General features: G+C 54.7%; 1 protein-coding gene across 1 annotated transcript; it reads left to right on the top strand.

Annotated features, from left to right (window-relative positions):
- Positions 1-4,253: 4,253 nt before the first annotated feature.
- ITM2C (integral membrane protein 2C) lies at positions 4,254-18,134 on the top strand. The gene is made up of 6 exons (XM_033112233.1): positions 4,254-4,503; positions 12,461-12,601; positions 14,698-14,886; positions 15,629-15,739; positions 16,270-16,420; positions 16,891-18,134. The coding sequence occupies exons 1-6, from the start codon at positions 4,384-4,386 to the stop codon at positions 16,980-16,982; spliced, it is 804 nt and encodes a 267-aa protein (XP_032968124.1). The 5' UTR covers positions 4,254-4,383; the 3' UTR covers positions 16,983-18,134.
- The last annotated feature ends 1,741 nt before the right edge of the window (positions 18,135-19,875 follow it).

The raw sequence follows: 19,875 nt of genomic DNA, 5'->3' as shown, positions 1-19,875 counted from the left end.
TCGGGTACAGCCATAATGGAAGACAACATGGAAGTTCCTCAAAAAATTAAAAATAGAACTACCTTACGACCCAGCAATTTCACTACTGGGTATATATCCAAAGGAAATGAAATCACTATCTTCAAAAGATATCTGCACCCCCGTGTTCATTAGCCAAGATATGGAAACAACCTAAGTGTCCATTGATGGATGAATGAATAAAGAATATGTGGTGTGTATATGTTCAATGGGATATTATTCAGCCATAAAAAAGAATAAAATCCTGCCATTTGTGATAACATGGATGAACCTGAAGGATATCACGCTAGGTGAAATAAGCCAGACAATGAAAGACAAATACTGCATGATCTCATTTATATGTGGAATCTAAAATAGTGGAACTTAGAACCAGAGGGTAGAATGGTTACCACAGGTGGGGAGATGGAGGAAATGAGATGTTGGTCAAAGAGTACAGACTTTCAGTTATAAGATGAATTAAGTTCTGGGAAGCTGATAGAATTCGGAGGGTGGTGGCTATACCCGTCTGCGCCCACTGTATTTCCAACAAGCCAGTCCACTAACGTCCACGGCTTAATTATAACTGTAAATCTCAAATACCGAGTGCTTTTCACTGTAATAAATCAGGTATCTTTTAAGGACAGCACTCAACTACTCAATTTGGAGAAAGAGGGAAACACAAGTAAAAGTTCACATTTGGGGCTTTAGTTTTAAAATGAACTGTTGCAGTGTTTGATTCCAGAAGACCTTCCCACTGGGGCCAACCCTGCTCCTTTACTTGGTTGATGGGAAAGGGGAGGAGTCATGGGAGAAGGTATGGCCGAGCACCCCAAAAGCACCCCAAGTAAGATGAGGATTGAGAATATGCTCAGAGATTTGCACCAGGTGGAGTTGTGAGGAGAGGAGCCTGGTCCCACTAAGATGAGTGTGAGAGGAATGAGGAAATGGAGACCGAGTTTTCTAGAAGTTTGGCCAAGAAGAAATTGAGAGAAATAGGGTACCAAGTGCAGGGGACAAGGGGTCAATGGAGGTATTTTGTTTTCTTTCAAAATTAATACATGCATGTTCAGAACCGAGAGGAAGGAAGGGAGAAGAGGGCAGTGATAGGTTGGGGGTGAGGGGTGACAGAGGCCTTACGCATCTGAGATGATGGGAGGGACAGAATACTCACCAAGAAGGTGGGATGGGCCTAAGAGGAGAGCAAAGACAGACAGACGTCTCCACCAACCTGAAAAGCCAGGAGGCAACACAGTAGACCAAGGGGCAGCTGCTGGGGGAGGTGGGGTGCATCTGCTGGCCAGCATGAGGGTATTCTCACAGGATGGCTTCTCAATTCTCTGTGAAGAAAGAGGGGAACTCAGCTTCTGAGGAGAGGGCAGTCTGGAGAAGGCAGGAGGAGGCTGTGAGGTGAGGACAGGGTTGACGAGAACAGTAGTTCTCAAATGAGTTGGCATCCGAATCCCCGAGGGCTTGTTAAAACACAGAAGGTTCCCAGAGTTTCTGAATAAGATTGTTTGTCTTTCTGACAAGTTCCCTGGTGCTGCTGGTCGAGGTCCTCGCTTTGACAATGAAGCCACACCTGGGCACCATTCACAGGGGCTGCTATGGGCCTGCTCAGCAGCACCGAGGGCCCAGAAGAGGAGGTAGCACGGTGGTTCCACAGGGCATGATGGTGTCACCTTCCCCAACAGAACTTAGCAGCACCTGAGTGGGCCCTGGAACCAGGGAGGTGAGCAGGAGGAGCTCTGTCTCTTGGGTAGCTAGCTCAAGCTCACTCTTCCCCGCCCCCCCCCCCCAGTCTGCCTCTCATGTCCTTGCCACCCATCCACATCCTGTCTATCTTTCCAGCTCCTAAATCTGACATCTTCCATGGAGACTTGGTTGCTTCCCCCACCTCAAGTTCACTCTGCTATTCTTACCTGAACCCACAATATTCAGTGTGTGATGTTATCTTCATGCTGCCTCCGGGAGCCCCTTGGGTTATTGACTGGTTGTACTGCATTCCATCAGCTCCAAGACTGTCTGTTGTAAGACACATCATTGCTTTAGGTACATTAAGAAAGAAAAATCACTGCCAATTATATCTCATGAAATGAGATAAAATATGAAAAACTATGTACCTCAGAAGCCATGGAATATGGACTCTTGAATATCTACCAGAGTAGAAGTTCTGAAAGTGTGTTCCAAAAACCCCCATAGTCCCGAAGACCCCTCCAGGGTGTCCTGCAAGGTCAAAACTATTTTTGTAATAATACTAAAACATTATTTACCTTTTCACTCTTTTTCTCTCATTAGTGTACATGGAGTTTTCCAGAGGCTACACAACATATGTTGACATTCCTTTGATGGCTGATGGAATAGGTGTATTCTTGTGTTTTAAATTTTTCTGAATTTTATTTCTAACAGAGTAAATGTTGATGGATATAACCCATATAAACAAAAGTTCTTTGGGGTCCTGAGACCAAAAAGTCTAGGAATCACTGCAGTGGGATGTGGGCCTGGCACTTGGCTGGTGCAGGGCCCAAGGTCAAAGATAAGGAGAGGTATGAGGGGGGTGACCACAGCGCTGAGGTTGCACAGGGCAGGGGGATTTAACCCAGGCCAGAGAGTTCAGAGAAGGCCTTCCGGAGAAGGTAGAGCTCATGTGTGCCAACCTCAGGGACCCGAGGCTTCAGCCAGGTGGTCCTGTCTTGCTCACCAGAGGTCTGTCCCCTACTGGCTCTGGGACCCTGGGTTTCATCATCCTCATTTCCATCACTAACATGAGGCAAACGGTAGGTCACACACAAGGGCTAGGATGAAAATGAGACCAGCTAATACACGTGAAAGAATTTGGCAGATGGAAGGATAAATGTGATGAGGTCCTCGGTTGCTGGGTTGGGTCTTGGGCCTTTCTGTTTTTTGCCACAGGAATTAACTAACACATGCTTGGCATGCAGGGGCACTTGGAAAACACGTTCTGAGTGGGCAAATGAATGTTGGGGGCATTGAGTGGGAATCTAACCGAGGGCTGGGAGCTTAGCTCCTTCAAACACCAAGATTCACCTAGAACTTCTCGGAGTCTATTAACAACAGTCAATAGCACCTTTCTCTCCGGTCCTCATCCAAAGCAAATTCCTCCTCACCTCCTCTAAACCATCTTCTTACATCTCCCCATTTCCCTCTCAGTTTCCAAGGCTGGTGCCCTTCACATCAGTTAGACCTTTTTCCTTCTGGACTTATCTGTCCAACCAAGATCTGAGCTTAGATGTCAGGTCTGGGACGTGGGAACCCAGGGCTCAAGGCAGGCAACCAAGACACACAAGAGAAAAGAGGTCAGTGGAGGACTGGACTGTCCTCAACACGCTCTCAGATTCTCCTACTTTCCTGCATCAGCCCAACTGCACAACCAAAGCTGGTGTTCAGCCCAAGACTGTATGTGGTTTGCTGGGCATTGTCCTCAGTCCAGCCCAGACCAGGGGATTTGATCTCCGGCTGTGGTGCCAAAGGACAGAAGTCCTTGCTCCTTCCCAATAGCCCTGATGCTTTGTAGGGGCAGAGTCTTAACTGGAAACCAAGCCTAAGGACACCAGCCCTGCAGATCTTCCCACCACACTTCCCATAATCCTCCAGGAATGGTGAGAAATGGGGGACAGGGCCTGTCACTCGGTAGCTGAGGCATCATTTCTCTACTTCATTTCTCTCCTCTCAGCATCCTCAGCATGCACCCCCAAAGACACTCAGGAAGCTTCGCATTGATGAAAGATGAAGGAAAAAGGATGATAGAGAATGAATGAGGTGTGGATGGATGCAGGATGCAGGCATGCTGTTAGGTGCCTGGCCTTCAAGCCTCCTCCCAGAGCCCAGGACAGGTTGGGGGAGGGAGCCAGAGGAGGGAGCCATAAGCAGGTACAGTGGAGACTCCAGGTTTCCAAAGAGGAGGGTATGAAGTCCGGTAGTGGGGTGGGGAACTTGTTTAGAGGCTGCATTTTCCTAGCAAACACTTTTAAGGAACTATTGTGTTCTGGGGATGCAGGTCTTGGAGAGCGAGCTGGGAGGGACACGGCTGAGCAGAAGGCTGAGTCCATGCCTGATTGGATGGATGGATGGATGGAGGGAGGGAAGGAGGGAGAGGTGGAGGGAACTTCAGCCCTCCCCGATGGAGGCAGCAAGCCCAGCAGGGGTCCATGCGCCCCCAGCGGGCAGCTTGGGGGCGCAGGCGCGGCGGGCGCCAAGGCCCCCCTGTGGGAGGCGGGGGCAGGGGCGGGGAGGGCTGGAGGTGGGGTTAGAGAAAGGGACGCGAGCAGGATCCAAACTTCCGGTGCCTGCCGAGTGCGGAGCGGCGGTTGCAAAGAAAGAGGCTGCACAGGCTGAGGTTGCAGGGCGGACCCGCAGCCCGGCGCAGCCATGGTGAAGATCAGCTTCCAGCCGGCGGTGGCCGGCATCAAGGGCGACAAGGCAGACAAGGCTTCGGCCGCGGCCCCGGCGCCGGGCCCGGCCGCTGAAATCCTGCTGACGCCGGCTCGGGTGAGAGGTGCCGGAAGCTCAGGCGGAGAGCGGGGGACCAAGACGTGCCTTGCCGGCCCCGGGGACTGGGGGGCACTGGGGCGCACTGGGGCCCCAGAGTCGTGAGCGGAGCCAGAAAGGGAGTCGGGAATGAGTCAGTTATTCCAAAGTGGGGAGGGGGCTTGGGTCCTGTCCTACAGCTGCAGCCGAATGCCTAAGTCAAAAGTGTGGGAGAGGGTCCGAGTCGCTGGTCCCCAGGTAGGGAAGCGCTCGAGCTCTCTCCCCAAAGTGGAGGGGCCCTAGGCTCCTAGCTCCAAAATAGGGGGAAGGGACTGATCCGAAGAAGTTCGAGGAATGTTGGGGGGCGGGGTTGCGTCTGTTTCCAATCACGAGGAGGGGCCGATAGTCAAGTCTCCAGGTGGGGGGATGGGAGGAGGGTTGGACGTTGTTTCCCCAAAGTAGGGCGGTGGGTCGTGATTGGTGGAGAATGGGCGGGGGAGGGGGTATCTGTTGGTAGTGAAGGGGGCGGGACCATTGATTTCGTCCCAAACGGGGGGCTGCGGGAGACAGGCGTGCTGCTACAGTGCACCTGAATTGGTGGCTCAGAAAGTGTTGAAAGATGAAATTGAAAAAAGCCAGAACGGCCGGGCTGCAGCTCCGGGGTTCCAGGTTCGGAGTTCCGAGGCTGGGTGCTCGGATCCCAACCCACCCCTTGCGTCTGGGCCTCCCTGACCCTCTTCCTTCCTCTCGGCTCGCTCGGGCTGCCCCCTCCACCCCGCGGGAAGGCTCCCTCGCTGCCCGGGTGTCCTTCAGCAGCCCCGCCGCGCTTTGTGGAGGCGGGCCTCGGTGCACCCTCCCCTCCGGCATCCTTCCCCGCCTCCTCCTGCCCTCGGCCTGGGTAGAGAAGGCATTTTCTCGGTGGAAAACTGAGCGGCGTGGAGTCTGACCCGCGGAGGGCTCGGAGAAGACAGGACGCGTGGCGGGCAGGGAAGCCATGGGAAGGAGAGCTGGTCCAGCCAGGCTAGTATTGTCCTGGCAAAGGTGTCTACGCAGCGTCGTCCGTGATGGCCTTGGGACGCACCAAGGTCCCCCACCCCCGAGACAGGACTTCGAAAGTCTTTGTCCACTCTCTTCCCTGATGCTGGCTTCTGAGGCGCCTCCCTCAGTGCCAAGGCTCCTCCCCAAGTTTATGGCTCAGATCAACCTTGCTCAGGGTATGATGGGGGTGGGGTGCAGGAGAATAATCCCTGTGTCCTGGAAGAGGGGTCGCTGAAGAGGAGCCTCAGTGGAGGGTGTCATCGCCTGAGGAAACTCCCTGACTGAGGAATTCAATTCCAGGAGCCTGGGTGACCTCCCTTGCCGTGGTGTGGCTGCTGCAACATCTGCGATCACCTGGCTGGGTTGGCGGGTTTCTATGCACCCCCCACTAGAGCAGCTCCATCTTCATCTGATGCTTAGATGGGGAGAGGCACTCCATATTAGAAGATTGGTCTGCAGCTTTAAAAGTTTGCAGGGGACTCTTCAAGTCTTTCTCCCTTCTCAGCCCAGCGAGAGTGCAGGGATTGGGGCCCACGGCAGCATTCTTGCCCCTTCTCCCAGCTGCCTGGCACTGAGCTGAGGCCTGGAAAACAGGACCCTGCCTCTGAGACCTATAGGATTACGGCCAGAGGAAGGACAAGCCAGACAAGGAATGGGAGGCTGTAATTCAAACTCCATCACAAGGTCCACCAAATTTCGCAAAAGTGGCATATTCTCCAGCAACAGCCTGCTGATGGTGTTAGGCGGTCGGGGTGGCAGATGCCAGCACCGTGGCAGAAACTGGACATCCAGCCTCTGGCTCCAAAATCCAGCATCCTCTCTTCCCCGTCACCCAGCATGAAATGGAAATATCCACATCTTCCTGGTGCTGTTTGTAAGGGCCTTGAGCCTACGCAGCAGGCTCCTCCCCCAAACTTGTTAGTTGGGCATGGTCCCCTCTCTCTTAATTGGCAAGGAGGAGTGATAAGGGCCCAGGAGGAGGATTAAAATTCAGGCACCTTTAGGACAGGTATGCATATTAGTAAATTCTCATAGCTGTCTGAGGCTCTGGGGTGACGCACAGTGGGCTTTTGGGTGTTGCATCTTGGCTTTGCTGATCACCTGCTGGAATTGGAGCCTTGGGAGAAGAGAATTCACTTCTGTGAGCCTTTTGTGGCCTCCCCCAGCCAATGGGCACGTTTCCCACATCCACTGCCTGGGAAGTGAGCACAGCAGGTGCCAGCATGCTCAGATGTAGCCCAGGACAGAGTATCAGCCATTTATTAGGGCACTGAAGGAGAGGGCAGGTGGGACCGGCAGGCAGACTGGGAGGCCCCTGGAGCCGCCTCATCAGGACAGGACGTTTGGGTTTTGTCCCACGTTGGTGGGGGTGCAGAGCTTAGCAGAAGGTCTTCTCTGGCTGGGGGTGACTCTAGACCCCTTCTTGGTTACTGAGCTGGGCTCAATAAGATTCAAAGCCCTGGATGAACAGGTGAGTTTCTGACTGCCTTTCAGTGGTGAGCCGCCCTCTGGCTGCTATAATAAAATGTTGACCTGTGCACAGGCCCAGGGGAGGGGTGGGGGGGCGGGGGACAAGGCAGCAGCAGCACCGTCAGAGCAGGCTCCCCCTGCTTGTGAGCAAAAACTGAAACACAAGGAGGATTTTATTCGACCTGCTGCTGGAAAGAAGGGCCCCAGTAGGCCAGGAAGCGGTGGGGGTGGGGGCCCAGCTGGGCCTCCAGCTGCCCACCCTCCACATGATGTTTGCCTCTGAGATAATGAGGAGCCAGCTCTGATAGGTGGCTGGCTGTAAGCCAGTTTGGAAAGTGGGCTGGATGGGAAGCGGGGTCCCCTCCTAGCATCTCCTGGCTGCATCATTCTTGCCCCTTGGAGGCCCAGCTCTGCACCTCTCAGCCTGCTCCCCTCTCCGCACAGACTGCTTGTGCCTGGGTGCGTGCACACACACAGCCAGGTGTAGGCATGTCCAGACTCGACCAGGCTCCGGGGCTGCAAGAGGAGAGAAATGTATTCAATACCGTCATCTTCTCAGCGCTGTAATTTTCTCCTTGGCTTTTGCCTTTGATTAATGGCCCCTGTGTCGCTCCCTTCCCCAGCCTGCATACCTGAGAATCAGATTTCACTTTCTGTGCACTGGCCTCAGGCCCTTAGCAGGAGGGAACTGGGTCTCAGGAGTGGTTGGGGGAGGGGTCCTCTGCCAGCCAGGAGGGTGGATCTGGCCAGGCTTCGAGTCCCTGCCCCAGTGCTCCAGTACCCACGGGTCCTAAGGGCTGGGCTGAAAGGACCTTTGTGAAAAAGCAGCCCTGCTCCAGGTCCTGCCCCATAGCAGTGTGGGCAATTTGGGCTGTCCAGTTCCTGGCCTTCCCAGGGCCTTCTCGGAGGAGTTTTGACGTTGGCACGTGCACCTCAGTGCCCTTTCTGCTTTCTCTCTATTTCTCTCTTTTCTGTTCTCCTCACAGCTCATCCTTGTATATTTCAAGGCTGTCAGCAGACTGCCAAAGAGAATTATTTTCTCAGTAACAAAAAAACTGTTTCTGGTAAAATCACAGAGCCAACCTGGCTACCCCACCCCTGCAGCCTCTCCGAGTTCTCTCTCCCCCAGGATAGCTCTTCCAGCAGCCAGCTTTCTTCTCGTGCTCCTGAGCCTTTTCTCTGGAGTCTCATCTTGACTGTCAGGAATGCAATAGAAGAGAGGATCTGCCCCGATCAGCCAAGCAGAGCAGAGGGCTGTGCAGGAGTGTTCTCGGACCCACCGCATTCCTTCTCACCCGTCCTGAGCCTTGGGTGCCATCGGGCTACACAACAGGAATGGGGTTCTACTGATGGCAAATTCCTGACCTGTGGTTGGCATTTACCCAGCTGATGTCTGTACATCTGAGCACAGCTCTGTGTGCTCTGCTGGGCAGAGGGCATTTGCCCAGTCCCTCCCCCCCCGCCCGCCACATATAGTGGTGCCCTCGTCTCTATGGCCTGCATCCTGGAAAAGAAAGATGCTGAGGAGGGGGCATGATGCCGGGGAGGTGAAGTGACACCCCTCTCCCCACCGGCCGCCAGTCCTGCTCTAAAATGAGTGCATTCCTGGCTCCCTGGTAGCCTCCTCCGAGCAGCCTGCAACTGTATTTTTATCCAATTGCAGTTAATTTGGACATTGTCACCGAGGAAAGGTAGCTGGGGAGCTTTCTCCATGGACCATGAGAGTCTGCTGAGTTAATGCTCCAGTTGGCTGGGTTCTCCCTGACTGTTTTGGCCCTGGCTTTGCTAAATCGTTTAATGATTTAGCAATGAGCGCCATTGTGGACCTGAGGGAAGCCGGCAGGCAGAGGCCCAGGCCCCTTTCGGTCCCCGGAGGTCTGGCTCACATGCCCCACACAAGTGCATGGCCAGGCACTTTGTTCCGAAGGCCCAGTTGCCATGGAAACAGTATGCAGTATTTTTCTACTTTCTAAATGGAAGGTCCCAAATGCCTGGCTGTAGGCAGGTAACTGCTCCATGTAGGGGGCTGCAGTTTCCTGGGTCTCTAGCATGACCGGTAAAGCAGCTTGGGGGCTTCCAGAAGCAGTTCCCTAGTGGTTTTTCTGCGTGAGTTGGGCAGCCAGGGATCCCAAGGGGTGTGGCCCCTGGCTCTGGCCCAGGCTGACTGTGTGCTCCCCAGAGGCCTCTGACGGGCTGCAAGTGCCAAGTGTGAGGGGCCTGCGAATAAGTCAGGGCTTTGGAAGTCAATTCTTGGTCTTGACTGTGTAGTGTTGGGCCCAGGAAGCAATGACAGCATTGGGGCAGAATTCAGGGGCCCTCCCTCTTGTGTGGGTCCCATTTGTGTGGAAGCAGGAACATCTGTGGTTTCCCCATTTGTCTCGTGGCAGCCGCTGGTCCTACTTTTCCTTTCAGCCACTGCTCAGCCATGATGCTTGTAGGGGTTTGGCCCCCCCACAGGCCGGAAGAGTGTGGGGTAGGGAGGGGAGCAGGGTATGAGCCCCCATTGTGTACTCGAGGGTGTCAGTAGGGGTGGGATAGGGAGCCATTTGACCACCCAACATCTAGGAGAGGGGGGGCATCCCCAACCTTCACAGTGATCCCCACAGAGACATATCAGGACACAGAGCAGTGTCTGGGGTCCTGGCTGGAAGCAGTGTCCTTCTCAGCCATATTAGCCACCCCTCACATGCAGCTGGAGCCACTCAAGCCCCTCCTCCTCCCTCCCCTGTCCTCTCTGACCTCCTCTCCCCACCTGCCTTGGCCAGCTGCCATGCCTGGCCCCTCCCCCAGGCGTTTAGAAACACCTGACCCAGCCAGAAGCGGAAAGGCAGCTGCAACATGGGTAGGCCTCACCTTGACCAGGTACTTCATTTGTGGAGCAGGCCCCTGGGCTCTCACTTGTCGCCATTGACCTTGTTGTTTTTAAGCAGTTCTCACAAGCTTGCTTCTCTAGTTTTCCCAAACGCAGGAGCAAAAGCCTGACCCCCCTGCAGCCTCAACAGCTGTCCACAGTGGTGACCCTAAAAAGGAACGGTTGGGCTGATAAAGATCTGCTATTTTTATCTAGCACTTTCCCCTTTACTAAGGCCTTTGGGGTTCTTTGTCTCCTTTAATCCCAACAAAACCCCATCAGGACAAGACCCTGCAAGTAGGCGTCTGTTCACATTTCACAAGAGAACCTGAGGATGGAGGGGCAGGTTGCTGTGCGCCCCACTCGTGGACCCAGCCCCTCGGGGCGCTTCTCAACAGTGAGTCCCAGCACCCACTCGTCCCACTAAATAAATGCAAATGTCGTTCCAGAAGGGCAGAAGTCACAGCTGGGGCGGTGGGCCTGGCCTGCCTTCTGGGCCGACCACTGTTCCTTAGGACCCACTCACAACGGCTGGAGCCCCTGGAGTGGCGTGTTCCTTACGAGACACTGGCAGAGCTTGGCTCTCTGGTTTCCTGGTCCTGTGCTGCTCCCGGGAACCCATTGGAATATCGAAGCCATTTGAGCTCCTCACCCCCTCCAGCTGGCAGCTGTCCCTGGGGGCCCTGTGGACAGTGGCCACGTGTGCTAGTGACCTTAGTTAGTGCCCCTAGGGAGCCCCAGGGTGCTGAGAAGGTGCCAGCCGGGTGGATTGTCTCACAAACTTGCTTCTCTGGTCTTGTTCATAGGACGCCCCACTCCCCACCCCCACCCCCCCACACATAGCACAGCCAGGGTGGTGGGAGGCCTCAGGCCTACAGGTGGGCCCAGCCAGTGAGGGGCAATGGGTTTGACCTCCTGTTCCTGCCAGACGAGCTTCTGGAGGGTAGACTGGAGTGGTGGGGAGCAGGGAGGATGGGGCCTCTCCATCCTGTATCTCTATTGCGTGGATGCTGAGGCTAGGGACCAGCTGGCCTGGTGATGGATGTGCCCAGAGAGGGGGTGGGCCCTTCGGGTGTTTCTACCCTCCCCAAGGAGGGTGGCATCAGCCCCTCTGATTCCTTCTGCTCCCTGAGGCCCACAGCCCCATATGCCTAAGCCAGGGGGCTACAGCGGCATATGGGGGCTATCGGGGTGTGCCCCACCACTACCAGGCTGGACCTCCTGTGCTGTGCTGACAGATAAGTGCCTGTTCTGCGTAACTTGGACCTGAACTGTGTCCCCACCCTCCTGCCACCCACTCCAGGATGAAAGGAGAAAGGAAACGTGGCACAAAGAGGGCTAACCAGGCAGTTAGTGGCAGAGGCGGAGTGAGAAGCTGCAGGCTCTGGGACTGGAGCCTCCCCTCCCCCCTGCACTGCCTCAGCTCCTTGGGGGCCCTTGGGACTGACCTCTAACCGCACCCTGGCTGTATCTGGAAACCATGGAGGTGGGATTGAATGGTAGACAGCGGAGGCAGAGATGGACCGGGCACCTTTGCAACATCTCACAGGGTGAATGAAGGCCTGGGTTAGGGCAGGATGGTCGGGAGGACGGGCATAAAGATGAGATGACCACGGTCACACAGCTGGTTTAGAGGCTGAGTCACTAGACTCTCAGTCCAGTGCTCTGGATAAAGCAGTGTGACTCAGTTTCACACACACTTCGTCCACCCACCCAGACGCGCGTGGCCTGGAGTTGGGTCAGGTTGGCTTGCTTGGCAGCCCTGCGGCTACTATCCTGAGCCCAGGTCTGGCTCCAGAGCAGGTTTTCTCCAGGACCCTCCCGCCCTGGCGTCCCTGATGGAGCTGCTGCCATCAAAGCCACATTTCCCTCCCGACAGAAGCACCCTGTAGGCCACGCTCTGACAGCCTACCTTGCACTGCCAGCCAGTGCCTGTGAGGCCGTCGCTGCCCCTGGCAGGCTAAGCTCTACGCAGCGTGGATCTCAGGCCCAGTGCTGTTGGCCAGAGGGACACAAGCACCCGTGCCCAGACCCCATGGGCCTCCCAGAGCCCCTGTCCCCATCAGCCAGTGACTGCTTGCTACCACGTACCCTCCCCTCACAGCCCCCCATTCCAGTCTGCCCTGTGGAGTCCGGCCTTCCGGTGGATCTTGTTGCTCCAAAAGCCTTCCTGGGCTCCCCATTGCTCAGAGCAGTGGCTCCCAGCCTGCCCAGTACAGCCCAATTCCTACAGGTGACGAAGGTCGTGTCTGTGCTTCCCCCCAGTCTATGTTTGAAAGGGTATATACCGTGTTCACAGACTAATGAAGGGGACTCATGGGATGGGGAATTCCAAAAGCGCCTGCCTGACCCAGTGGGTCACGTTCTGTGGCTTCTCAGGGGGTCTCGGCGTCTGTGGGAGGAGGAGCTGGGGAGAGCCAGCGAGGCTTCCTTTCCTTCAGATGATGCTCTGTGCCCCCTGAGCACCATCCTTCCCTCCCCGTACCCCAAGACTCCCTCCCCGCCAGCACGATGAGATCTCACTTCCTGAAAGCGAGAGGATTCCCAGGGAGCGGGACCTGGCACCCTGGGTGGGAATCCTGGCTGCCAGCCTGGCTGACCCTGCACTGCTGTCCACAGGAGGAGCGGCCCCCCTACCACCGCTACAAGAAGGGGGGCTCTGTGGGTGGCGTGTGCTACCTGTCGATGGGCATGGTCGTGCTGCTCATGGGGCTCGTGTTTGCCTCCGTCTACATCTACAGATACTTCTTCCTTGCTCAGGTGAGACTGGGCCTCAGAAAGGGAGACTGGGCCTCAGAAAGGAGAGCATTTAGAGAGGAACAGAGGGAAGTGAGTGGGTTTGCAGTGGGGGTGGGCGCTGGCAGCAGAGGAAGTGAGCGGTTGAGCGCCAGGTGCTTGGGGTTTGTGAGGAGAGGTGTAGCAGGAAGCCTTGGACAGGCCCCTCAGGTGGGAAAACCTGCCTCTTCCCTGCTCCCTGGGGCCTCCCTGGGCTCAGGCCAGCCCACGCTCAGCTGTTCATCCTAACACTGCAGAACCTAACACTGGTCCAGGAGACAGGATTGCGGCCCCATCTTCTAATGTGCACAGACCCTGGAAGAGTGTCCATTTCTTTAGTCACACCTGAGGGCAACAGGGAACTTTCCCAGGAATGTAGCCAGCGATGGGGGAGCCAGGATTGGAATCTGGGCTTGTGTGGCCCACGGGCCCTTCCCACGGTGTCACCCTGGGACATTATCACCAGAAACTTAAATCTGGTGGAAGTTGGAACTCTGCGAACCCATCAGCCGTCATCCTTTAACTATGGGTCATGCTTTCAGAATTCCATTTCATGCTTGGACATTTGGGTTAGAAAGCGAGAAGGTGGGTTTATAGACAGCCTCAGCACTACCTCCTGTAAAGGTGGCCCTGGCTGTGGTCACACCCCCAGGTATCTGCTCTGGGCAGGAGATAGGGCCGGGAGAGCTGGTCATGGTCACAGTGACCTTGTGGACAGCTCAGACCTGGGGAGGGAGACAGTTCTGGGGGCTAAAGTAGTTAAATGGAAGGTAGCTCAAAAGAACAACCGTAACTTCAACCAACAGGGAATCTCAAGAGTGACAAAAAGGCTGGGAATTGCCAGTCATTTATAACCCAGGTGACCTCCTGCCACCCTCAAGCATGGGGCTTTAACTTTGTTGTCACCCAGTTTTTCCACAATGGGAATTACCAAAGAGTTTGTGTTCCATGGGACTTGCCCCTTGGAACCGGCTGCCTTTCTCTTTTGTCCATCTCCTCCTTCCCGCCTCTCCCCTCCATGGCCTGCGCCCCGCTTATGCCAGGTTCTCAACTTCCCTGGGCAGGGCCCTTTCCTGTTGGACCTACTCTGGACCTACTCAGTGGACCTACTCTGGGTCCTGGTCCGCTCTACTCCCAGCCCCCACTCATCACTGTCCTGTGGTTCCTCACCCACCCCAATTCCCAGGGAATGGGGGCACCTCAGAGCAGCCTCTGGGTCTGTGCCTTAGGACAGTATGATTTCTGTGTGATGACTCATCCTGGGAGAGCTCACACTGAGACAGAAAGGGGAGTTCTGCCCTTTACAGGCCAGCAGCCTGGGTGCGGATGGAGGAGCCCCTGGAGAAGTACAAGTCCCGCGGTCAGTCACTTGTCCGCAGCCCTGTCACACTGCCTCCCTCCCGTTATTGATGGAGTGATTAGGCTGGCTGCTCAGATAGGGGACACAGCATTTGTCAAGGTTTCTCATGAGGCACAGGGTCCAAGGAAGGTGGTGGGTGGAGGGTTGTGTTTGGACAGGAGGCTGGAATCACAAGGGGCTGCCTCTCTGCTCCTCCCCCTTCCTCCTGTGCCTCCAAGGTCTGCAGGGCCCCACAGCAGGGGGCAGGAAAGACCGGAGAAGTGCTCTCTGGTGGCACTGGACCACCCTCTCACCCCCACCCCCCCAACCCCTGCCCAGCCTGTGCAGTCCAAATTCCCTGTTTGCTCCTGAGGACCCTCCTGCCACCACAGGCTCTTTCTCAGGTGTCTGTCCCTCTGTAGAGGGCACAGGGTGACTGGGTCCTCCCCCTGCTGTTCCACCCCATGTCACAAGCACAAACTCATGGACTTGGAGGCTGGGGATCACCTCGTTTTACAGATGGGGAAACTGAGGCCGGGAGAGGTCATCTACCTAAGAACTGGCTCACGCTCCCTGACTCCCCACATCTCTCAGTTTCTCCATCTGGGAAATGGGTCTCACAGCCCTACCCTTCCCGCTTCCCAAGGCCTTAGGAGGGTGAAGTGGTTAGGTAGGTGGCAGTGGCTGTACTGAGGACACTGCATGACCAGCCTGTCTGTGTGTCTCTCCTCCCCTTGCTCAGCTGGCCCGAGACAACTTTTTCCACTGTGGAGTCTTCTACGAGGACTCCCTGTCCTCCCAGGTTCGCACTCGGATGGAGCTGGAGGAGGATGTGAAGATTTACCTCGAAGATAACTATGAGCGCATCAACGTGCCTGTTCCCCAGTTTGGTGGTGGTGACCCTGCAGACATTATCCACGACTTCCAGCGGGTGAGGCCAGCCAGGGGTTGGGGCGGGGCCGTGAGAGGGTGTCCCAGGGGACCTGGAGCCCCCCTTCCACCAAGAGTCATGGGAAAGAACAGGCATGGATGCAGAGTGCTGCTGTCCCTTGCGCATCTTTTGAGCATATACCCAGTGATGTCACCTGTGTGTAGGAGATGTCTACGGTTTAGCTTTATCAAGGTTTTAAAGACACGGCTTTTATTATATAGGTGACGCAGTTACCCCCAAGGGGGAGCTAGCCGTGGTTGCTGTTGTGCTCGCCACCTGGCAGCTGCAGGCGCTGGCTGTCATGGGTGAGGCCGGTGTCCTTTTTTATTGAGGTTATTTCTGTGTTGACATTTCATCAAGGTGTAGCACACAGAGGGCCTGGGATGGAGGTTTTCTTGATGAGGGTTTAAGCTGTCCCCAAGGACGGACCTCATGCGTTTGATACAAAGCACAGTTAGGACGTTAGTATGTTCCCCAGACCTCAACTCTGTAACCCCATTGAGAAGAACCCTGTAACAACTGAGGCATTTAACAGTTGGTGTCTTCCAGCTGTTAAGTGGAACCTCCTACAGACACAGGCGAGGAAAGGAGCAGAACGAGGGAGGGCCCGCCCAGGTGTTCAGGAATCGGGGGTGTACCTCCGTGGCAGGTGGGCTTCCCGCCTTTGCTGGCGGCAGGCCTCTCAGCCCTGCCTGGGCCAGCCCCTCACCCAGAGAGACTGACGCGGCCCCCTCCTCCTCAGGGTCTGACAGCCTACCACGACATCTCCCTGGACAAGTGCTACGTCATCGAGCTCAACACCACCATCGTGCTGCCCCCTCGAAATTTCTGGGAGCTCCTCATGAACGTGAAGGTGAGCGGCGGTGGTGGCGTCTTGTCCCTCCTTGGCTGCCTTCTCCCATGAAGGCCAGGCCTGGGGCAAGGGAGGTTCCTTTGGTGGAAGCTGAGGGTTCCGGGGACATTGTTGTCCCCAGCATCCCATCTGGTCCCCCTCCTCCATCTCTCCTTCTCCCACATCCGGGAGTCAACTCCACTCCTTTTTCTCCTCCCCTAATGCTGCCACCTCCCTTGAAGAGCCTCCGGCCAGCTCCCTTAAGCTTCCCGGCCATGCCCCCGTGGGCAGTACAGGGAGAGGCAGGGCCATGCCCTTGGGGTGGGAGACCGGACTCCCACACATGCAGGATGCAGTGCAAGCACAAAGAAGGGCTGAGCTGTGGGGTCTCTGGATGAGGGAGGGGGGCACGTGTGCATTTCAACATTGTGGGGGCACAGCTCCAGTGAGCAGAAGGATGGTGACAAGGGGAGGGGGTGGGCAGTAGGCAAGTGGAGACCTCAGGAGAGGAGCCCTGGGTAGTGACCCAGCTCTGGCCGCTCCCTTTGCAGAGGGGGACCTACCTCCCACAGACGTACATCATCCAGGAGGAGATGGTAGTCACAGAGCATGTCAGCGACAAGGAGGCCCTGGGCTCCTTCATCTACCACCTGTGCAACGGGAAGGACACCTACCGGCTGAGACGCAGGGCGACTCGGAGGCGTGAGTGGCCCACTGCACCCACCTTGCGGCTGCCCTGCGCTCCAAACCACAGCCGTCCTCTGGCAGTGCCTGGCCCTAGAGCTAATGGCAGTGGTCAGAGCCCTCAGCAGCAGCAGTAATACCAGCTAATGTTAACTGAATACTTACTATGTGCCTGGCACTACTTTATGCTCTTTATGTCCTTAAGGAATGTAAGTTATCATCATCATTATTATTATTGCTGCCCCTTTTAAAAATGAGAAAACTGAGGCCCAGAGAACTTAATTAACACCTCTAAAGTCACACAGCAGGAAGGTGACAGAGCCAGGCAGTCTGCACTGCCTCCGGGAGAATCTGGGTGTGGTCTCCTTGGCCGCCTCCTCCCCCCAGTTTTGAGATGCCGCTCAGCCTCTGAGGCTGGTGGCCTTTGTGGCCCAACCAGTTTTGGGCCAGGACACAGGCCTTACTGGGATTTCTCTGTTCCCTCCCAGGAATCAACAAGCGTGGGGCCAAGAACTGCAATGCCATCCGCCACTTCGAGAACACCTTCGTGGTAGAGACGCTGATCTGCGGGGTGGTGTGAAGGCCTCCCTCCGGCCAACCCCACCCCTGCCCTCTTCCTCTTTTTCCTTCCAGCTACTCTGTGGCCCCCCTCCCTCCCTCACTTAGCTTGTACTTTGGACACCTTTCCATAGATGTGATGTGTCTCCCTGTTTCTCTCTAGCCCTGCCCACTTTCCTGTACCAGAGCTGTGATCTCTCTAGGCCCCTGCCTCCACTGAACCCCCCGGGTCTGGAGGACAGAGGGGGCACCCCAAGATGGTTTCAGTGACCACCATCTTGAAGTCAGGTCCTCTGGGACCTGGCCCACAGCTGCACTGGCAGCCCAGGGGAAGTACTGGATGGAGGGGCCGGGTATGTGAGGGTGCTGGGTGAGGGGAGGGGACAGGGGAGGGGTGTGAGGGGGGTTCAGAAATGCCTGCACATTTGGGAGAGTCCCAAAGGCTTTTTCCTTGAAAGGCACACTTCCTCTGGTGTCCCTGCTCCTGGGTCTGCACTGAGGATGGGGTAATGTGCCCAGGAAAGCACCCACCCAGAGCCCAAGGGAAGGCGGTTGTCCTGGGGGTGTCCCAGGACTCCTGTCAGTGCCTTCAGCCCACCAGAGGGAACCCGGAGTTTGGGGGCGGTGGTGGGGATGAGTTTGTCAAGCACAATCGTTTGAGTGGAACCAAAGAAGAGAGGAGCCAGGGCCTCTAGCGCTGGCCCCCCAGAAGCACACGCGTGTCCCTACAGCCACAGCCACAGATGAACTGGGTAGAGGAGGGTCTCTTCTCACCCTGTCGGGCTGAGTACAGCACAGAACCCACTGGCTGAGCAGGTGGGGCTCCTTGCTGTCTCCAAGCTTGGAGCTGTTTTAGAAGATGACTTGGGGCGGGGAGGGAGAGCCACCTGGTACTTGCACACCCTGCCTCCTCTTTGTTCTGAAATTCCATCCCCCTGTGCTTTGGGGGAATGCACCGTTTTTCCTTTTCCTTCTCACTTTTGCATGTTTTTACTGATCATTTGATGTGCTAACCGTTCTGAGCCCTGAGCCTTGAAGACGAGGGCTTCGACACCTCCAGTCAGACCTAGGTGCTCCCTGGAGATGAAACTCTTAAACGCTTTGTATATTTTCTCAATTAGATCTCTTTTCAGAAGTGTCTGTAGAATAATAAAACTCTTTGACTTCTGACTGACTTGCAAGTGGCAGGTGGGGATGGGCACAGGGCAGGGCTGCATCCTGTAGACTGTGCTGTGAGTCTGGGGGTTGGGGGGGGTCGGGGAGCATGGTGGGAGCCTGACCCCTGCAGAGGTGGGCCTGTTCCCTGGTTGCCCTAGTTCAGCCTTGTACAGAAGATGTCCCCTCATGAGCCGAAAGACTCACATTTTACAGGTGAGGGAGGAGGAAAATGCTCCCGGAGCTTACACAACTCACCCAAGGTTATGCTGCTTTTAAGTGCCTATAAACCATCCCAGTTATCACGCGGAAGATGACATCATTATTGCTTGTCCTTAAGTACAAGGACAGTGTCGTGTTCTCCAGAATTTCTGGGCAATAAGTAACCATCTCGGTGGACCTAAGCTGAGGTTTGGCAAGAGTCAGGGCCAAATTCTGCAGAGAAGGAAGCGATGCAAAAACTCCAGAGCCTTGGCTGAGTGGGCCCTAGAGGGGGCACCTGGGTTCTGGCCTGGGGATGATGGGTGCCTACATCTTTGGTGTGGTTCACAGGCCCTAATCCTGTGAGGGACATAACAAGGCTCGGATTAGTGCAGACACACCTTGTTCTCAATCTGGCAAACGTCAACCTAAATGCAATGCAATTACAAAATGACAACAAGATTGATTTTTTTAACTTGACACATTGAGTTCTTTTGGGAAAGTAGACATGGGGAATAGCCTCCAGCTACTAAGCATTATAAACTATGTAGCAAAGGAAATGGTCAATAGGAAAGTAAGGGGAGGCTGTGTGGATTCTTTTTAATGGAACAATTGTCTAGCCATTTTGACAAAAATTAACCTGAATCCTACTTGTAACAAAATTAATTCTGGATGGATCAAAGGTTTTAAGTATGAAACGAAGCCATAAAAGTAGTTGAGGTGATTTAAAAGATAATCTTGGAGGAGGGAAGACTTTCCAAGCATGATACCCACCGATAATAACTTAGACTAAAAAATTAAGATTTATAAGCAGCAAACGGGGAGATGTTTTTGAAACAGGACATAAAAAGGGCTGTTTTCCTCAATATACAAAGTTCTTAGAAATCATGAAAAATGAACAACCCAATAGATAAAAGAAGCAAAAAATATGAACAAGTAGTTCACAGTAAGAGAAATACAAATGGGTCACTACCCGACATGAAAAGACGTTTATCACCGTTACATAAAAGATGTAAATCAAAACTGGGGAGATACATTTTTGCACATCAAGTTAATGGTTTTTCTTCACATATTTTATATTGTGAAACATCTAAGAGACACAAAATGCTCTATGTAAATCGCTATAAGTTACGAAGTGTAATGACCAATGTGCCATCTTAGGAAACAAAAGACTGCCAATACCACGGGATTCCTTGCGTGCATCTCCTTTTGTTGCTGTGTAACAAAGCACCCCAAAACTGAATGGCCCAACGGCTGTGTACTATTTCGCCTGATTCTGCGGATGACTTAAGTTCTGAGGTTGACTGATAACTAGTGAGCTCACCAGCTAGCTGCTCCCTCTTGTTTTGCATTCAGTTTGGATCTTGGTTGGGCTGGCCCCTCCCTCTCAGCCTCACTCCAATCAATATTCTAGCCTGGACTTCCTAACAGTTTGGCAACAGGTCCAAGACGGGAAGCTGAAACTGCCAGTCCTATTAAGGCCTGGAGTCCGAAGTTCCACAATGTTACTTCTTGGCATTCTTGGTCAAAACCAGCCCTGATTTAAATAGGGAGGAGTG

The sequence above is a fragment of the Rhinolophus ferrumequinum genome, chromosome 8 (genome assembly GCF_004115265.2).
Source record: "Rhinolophus ferrumequinum isolate MPI-CBG mRhiFer1 chromosome 8, mRhiFer1_v1.p, whole genome shotgun sequence".
Lineage (NCBI taxonomy): Eukaryota > Metazoa > Chordata > Mammalia > Chiroptera > Rhinolophidae > Rhinolophus > Rhinolophus ferrumequinum.
This window is presented reverse-complemented; position numbering and strand designations above follow the sequence as displayed.